This window comes from Corylus avellana, chromosome ca1 (assembly GCF_901000735.1).
Source record: "Corylus avellana chromosome ca1, CavTom2PMs-1.0".
NCBI classification, from domain to species: domain Eukaryota; kingdom Viridiplantae; phylum Streptophyta; class Magnoliopsida; order Fagales; family Betulaceae; genus Corylus; species Corylus avellana.
Window position 1 is genome coordinate 39,038,271 of NC_081541.1, and position 6,228 is coordinate 39,044,498.

Consider the following 6,228-nt stretch of genomic DNA (forward strand, 5'->3'; position numbering starts at 1 on the left):
ATTGTATTTAAATATTCAAACGAAAGCATCATGAATCATCGGATGAAGAGAAACAAAGCATCTGCACTCACGTGTTCCCATTTCAAGTATTCGTTTGGTTTATTGAATTCATCAAAACCATTTCTTCACTCTTCCCTTCTTCAACTACTTCCGTCGGTCAACAGCGCTGTGTAGTTTCACTTCTGAGCATTCATTCCTTCATCCACCATCACGAAATGGCGGAATCACTTCTCTCCTTTGTTGCCGAGCGAATCATTCAGACTTTGGGCTCACTGGCTGTCAAACAGATCGGGCCGCTCTGGGGTGTCAAAGATGAGCTTAAAAGCCTCACCGACACCGTTTCAACAATCAAAGATGTGCTTCTTGATGCGGAGGACAAACAAGCTGCAGGAGACCGTGCTGTTAAACATTGGCTCGGAAGACTAGAAGATGTCATTTATGATGCGGATGACTTGTTGGATGCTGTTTCAACTGAAGCTCTACGAAGAGAAATAATGACCCGTGATAAGAAGGCCAAAAAGGTACGCATTTTCTTTTCCGAATCAAACCAGCTAGCCTTTCGTTTTAGAATGGCCCGTGAGATTAAAGCCATCAGAAAGAAGTTAGACGCCATCAACGCCGATAGGCTGAATTTCCACTTCAAGGTACGCCATGTGGAGACACGAGTCGTGAACAAGGAGAGGGATAACACTCATTCTTTGGTACGTGCGGAAACAGTTATTGGTCGAGAGGGTGATAAGAAGGCTGTTATCGACATTCTGCTGGACTCCACCGTTGAAGACAGTGTTTCAATCCTTCCTATTGTTGGCATCGGTGGATTGGGAAAGACTACACTCGCTCAATTCGTATTCAATGATCACCAAATCCAACAACATTTTGAGCTCAAAATGTGGGTATGTGTCTCTGAAATCTTTGATGTTAAAATTATTGTTGCTAAAATCTTAGAATCTGCAACAGACTCGGAACAACCAGATGTTGAAATGAATACACTGGTAAAATATCTTCTAAAAGAAATCAAAGGAAAGAAATACTTCCTCGTATTGGATGATGTATGGAATGGCGATCATAGAAAATGGTGTTGCCTGAAAGAAGTGTTGATGGAAGGTGCAAGAGGCAGTAGAATAGTAGTGACCACCCGCAATGAAATCGTTGCAAGGACCATGCGCCAAGAAAGCGTTGTAGGGATTATTGGGACTGTTGAATCATATTGCTTGAAAGGTTTAGATGAAGATGTGTCATGGACTCTATTTAAGCAAAAGGCCTTTGAGAGAGGACAAGAGCCGGAGAATTCAAGCATGGTCGCACTTGGAATGGAGATTGTAAACAAGTGTTCCGGTGTCCCTTTGGCAATAACGACAATCGGAAGTTTACTGGGCTCCACAAATTCAGAGAAAGAATGGGTGTATTTTAAGAACAATGAACTCTCAAAAATATCTCAGAATGTATCTGACCTCTTATCAACTTTAAAGCTGAGTTACAATCATCTTCCTTCACATTTGAAACACTGTTTTGCTTATTGTAGTTTATTTCCAAAGGATTACGTGTTTGGATCAACAAAATTGATTAGGCTTTGGATAGCACAAGGGTTTGTCAAGTCTGATGATCAAAGCCGATGCTTGGAAGAGGTTGGTAATGGGTATTTAAAGGATTTACTATGGAGATCATTCTTTCAAGAAGCTAAAATGAATGAGTTTGGTGACATAATTCAATGCAAAATGCATGACCTCATGCATGATCTTGCCATATCAGTGGCAGGACCGTTGATGGCCACATTAGGTTATATGAAGACTAACGTCGATGAAAAAATGCGTCATCTATCATTACTTGATGGTTACGATAAACCTATTTCTTCGTTGTGCAAAGCAAGTAGGATACGGACATTTCTTTGCTTGATTAACAGTGAGCATAAGAATGATTGTGATGCAATTTGTTCAAGTTTCAAGTTCTTGCGCATGTTGGATCTGTCATTTAGAAATCTTGATTATGTGCCAAGCTCTATCGGGGAGCTGAAGCATTTAAGGTATCTTAATATTTCTTTCAATGCGAAAATCACGAAGTTACCAGATTCTATAACTAGGTTACAAAATTTGGAAGCACTAATACTCACTTACTGTTCCTCACTTAAAGAATTGCCGAGAGACATTAAAAAATTGGTTAATCTCAGGCATCTTGAGATATTTGGATGTGGTTTAACTTATATGCCACGTGGATTGGGGCAACTGAATAATCTTGAGACGTTAACAAATTTTGTGGTCCACTTGGGTTCTCACTTCAAGCATTGCGGTGGTTTACGAGAACTGAACGGACTAAATAAGCTGAGAGGAAGTTTAGAGATTAGAAATCTGGGACATGGGAAAAGTTTTGCATCAGAATTTGAGGCTATAAGTCTAAAGGAGAAACAACATCTTCATGATTTGAGATTACATTGGAGTACTGAAGGAGATGTCAATGATTGGGACGTCGTTGATGATCAAGTGTCATTGGAAGGCTTCCAACCGCCCCCACATCTAAAACATCTACAGTTATATGAGTATCCGGGTTCAAGGCTTTCGAGTTGGGTTTTGTCATTGACAAATCTTGTACATTTGTCGCTATTTGGTTCTCGTACATTAAAGTCTCTCCCCCTTCAACATCTCACTTCCGTTCAAGACTTGATTCTTCATGATTGTCTTGAACTTGAGTTAGCCAATGATGAGGATGGGATGCAATGGCAAGGCCTTACGAGCCTCCTCTCTCTTCGCTTCAGCGGACTTCCAAAATTGGTTTCTCTCCCCTCAGGACTTCAACATGCTACCACTCTACAAAATCTTTCGATTACGAATTGTGAAAGCTTGAAGGCTATACCAGAGTGGATCCACAACTTCAAATCACTTCAACACTTTAAAATTGATAGATGCTTCAATTTGACATCATTGCCCGAAGGAATGGGTAGGCTAACATCTTTGAAGAGCCTAACAATTTTGTATTGTCCAATCTTATATCGAAGATGCAAGACAGACACCGGTGAGGATTGGGCAAAGATTGCTCACATTCCAAAGATACACTTGTGGTCGGAGCAAGAAGAAAATTCAAGCATCGATGAAGCTTTGGCCCTATCATTACTCCGATGAGGATGTGGCAAAGATTGCTCACATTCTAGAGTTAGCCTTTTGGTTGGAGCAAGAAGAAAATTCAAGCACCGATGCATCTTTGACCATTCAGGTATATTACTCATCATCTTATTTAAATCCTTCATAGAAATTGAAGTACGCACCTTTTTCCCTTTCATTTTCTTCATTTTTCTCTCTTTTATTATTATTATTATTTTTTGGTCTTGTTTTTCAGCTTCTTATTCTTTTTTCTATTTTTTTTTTCAGTGAAGGAAAGATGCGATGGTTCTTGTTCTTGTTGATAATGTTGTATATGCCAAATGAAAGAGATGTAGGGGAGCGTGCATATGGCTTACACTGCTGGGTTTTTGAGCTTGAGCCTTGCTTGGTAAGCTTTTGTTACGTATTAAATCTGTTACTAGTATTTAATTTTTTTGTACTCGGTCTTTCATTTTTTTTATGTAAATATTTGGCTGGGTTTCTAGTGTTTGTCGTGATAGCTTTACTGCTATGATTTATTGGGTTTAGTGTGCTGATTGCAACATTGGCACGTTTTATATTTGTTTTCCTTTGTCTCTATCTCCCTCCCATTGTCCTCCACTATCTTTCAAAGTAGCAAATTCCAAATCTTAAAAGCATTTATACTTTCTGTTATGATTTAGAATTGAGGAGATAGCAAGGAAACCTTCTACGAAATGTGCCATCTTTGCTGAAATTGGGGTTTATTCTTTTTGCTGAAATTGGGGAAAAATTATGAATTCTGATCAAATTCTTCTAAATCGTTGAGATTACTCAAATTTTTCAATCCGCGATCAAGTACTGTATATTTTCATGCGATTCTTGGTTCATTTGCTAAAATCATATAGATTTGTGCACACTATTTAACAATCCTTTGGTAGTCAAAAGTCTGCAAGTGTCAAACAGTATTTTGTAGTGTTTTAACTTTAGGGGAGCGGTAGGTAAAGAGCAATCTACAAAATGAAATGGCAGTGCCTCAGTCAAGGTCATTGTAAGAGCCTTTCGGGTTTACATACTAGAGTCTATTTTGGGAAGTAGCCAATCTTTTCCATTTGCCCTCAAGAATCTTTAATCCCAAAGAAACAGAGAGCAAAGAACTGTTGCGAAATGATCCATAAAAAGAAAATATTCAAATCAAACCGAAAGAAAGTAAGTATGTCCAAATCGTTCGGTATAAGACTATTAAAAATGAGGATACTGAATGCATAGCATTTGAATTTTACTTTTCAAAAATTTTAGAATATGAGTTACTTTTTATTCACTGAAAGGGAAAAGGGAAAGTGTACTAGGAAATTTTCACTCGATTACGGGATATAGTCGTCTTTTGATTGGATTGGGTCAGCATGCGTATTGCCTTGTTCATTTTGTGATTGATGTGCCGGTGAGAAGACTGAAGGATATGATTAAAAGAAAAAATTAGCAGGCATGATATGATAATCTATTGACTTGAATAAAATGTCTCCTACCATCTGTAATGTTTGTCATAATTTGTAGGGATCTCATGAATGAAGGGAGGAACATGCAGTGAAGGTCTAGGAGAAATAACTTGAAAAGTGTTTCAATGGAAGATGCTACATATCTACTGTGAGTATTCTTTCCCCTGTTTTTGTCATAAGAGAAGAAAATAGAAAATCAGCACTTGTATCTGCGATTGTGGGCTTTCTCTGAACCTTATTCATGGATGTAAAACTTGCTGGCAATCTTTTGTTTTTGGAGAGCCTGATCATTGTATGAGTATATGCTTGCTATAACTCTTTGACTGTTTATGTTCATCTCTGTATGATTAAAAGTGAATATCAAGATATTTGCCCCTAGTTGTATTTTACCTTACATATAATGAACAGAAAATGGCTACTTGCGGTTCTAATCTCAACTACTAAATCTTCCTCTCGAAAAAGAGAAGTTCCCCAGGATGGCAAAATGATTCATGATATTACAAAATTGATTAGGGGAGTATACTCATTCCATTTAGAAAAATGGATTCTCCAAGCTACATTTCCAGAAATAGATAGTAAAAACTTTACTGCCAGAGCCAGCCCAAAATCAAGCAAAAGGCAGGCCTGTAGGGGCCTCTTGATCATCTACATAAATTATAAATTGCATCATTCATGTCTACATGATTGCTGGAGATACTGTATTACTTATTAATATAAAAAATGACAAAATTGAGTGTATCATTACTATTCTATCATTACTGCTGTTTCCTTTTTGTTTAGTTTGTTGCTTGTAGGAATTTTTTCTGTTTCTTGTTTGTTTAGTTTGTTGCTTGTAGGAATTTTTTTCATTTTGGCTATAATCTATATTTTCTTTATCAATTTCCTTTTGCAGCATCTGAGCTCAAAATTTAAAAGTTGATAGCTATATTTAATTCAATTCATATGCTGGTGAATGGTAGAGGCATGATAAGTAATCTGTTGCCATTGATTTTTTCCTCCATGAGTGCCATGATGCTTATCAAAAATGTTATGTTCTGTTCTTAAACATTTTGTAATTGTTTAACTATCTCTGCATGTGGCTTTTATTAAGTTATCTATACCTGTTTATGTTCTTCTCTTTCCAGATTGTTTATAGTTTTTAGTATCTTGACTGAGTTTCTTTATTTTTCTTTGTTCAACCAGTTGAAATATTTGAAATGATTGGGATGACTGGCACAACACGCATACTCATGCCGACAGCAATGGTGTTGAAGTCATGGATACTGTTAATTTAGTATTTTAAATCTTTTGTTAATTGTTTCTGTTTTGTGATTAGTTTTGTGACTCTTTTGAAAACAAAAGATTGTGATCAATATTGAAGGCCAGCACAGTATGTTGAAGTCTTATATATGGATCTTGTGGGTGTTGTATCTTACTTTATGAATTATGACATGTTATAACCTATAACCTGGTGACAATATCAATATTGCAATTGGTATGAGTGAAAAGAGAATTGCTATTTGTTCTTCTCCTTTCTCTTTTTTTTTATACAGCTTTTTAAAAAGTCATTTGAATTTCCGCTGCTTTTGTCTGTAAATTGCTAGCTGAACGCATTTAATTTTTCTCTTTTTGCTTCTGTAGCCATCTTTTCTTCAAAGATGTTTGCAATCCAAAGTTCATTTTCTATGCGTACTCAGATGCTAATA

At 36.9% G+C, this 6,228-nt stretch overlaps 1 protein-coding gene across 1 annotated transcript; it reads left to right on the forward strand.

Annotated features, from left to right (window-relative positions):
* The first annotated feature begins 215 nt into the window (after window positions 1–215).
* On the forward strand, window positions 216–5,975 carry LOC132171824 (putative disease resistance protein RGA4). Its single transcript, XM_059583229.1, has 3 exons — window positions 216–893; window positions 4,602–4,691; window positions 5,726–5,975. The coding sequence occupies exons 1-2, from the start codon at window positions 216–218 to the stop codon at window positions 4,614–4,616; spliced, it is 693 nt and encodes a 230-aa protein (XP_059439212.1). The 3' UTR covers window positions 4,617–4,691; window positions 5,726–5,975.
* Window positions 5,976–6,228: the final 253 nt, after the last annotated feature.

What these genes read in the sequence shown, in the direction of transcription:
- LOC132171824 (XM_059583229.1), top strand. Translation starts at nt 216, where the DNA reads ATGGCGGAATCACTTCTCTCCTTTGTTGCCGAGCGAATCATTCAGACT.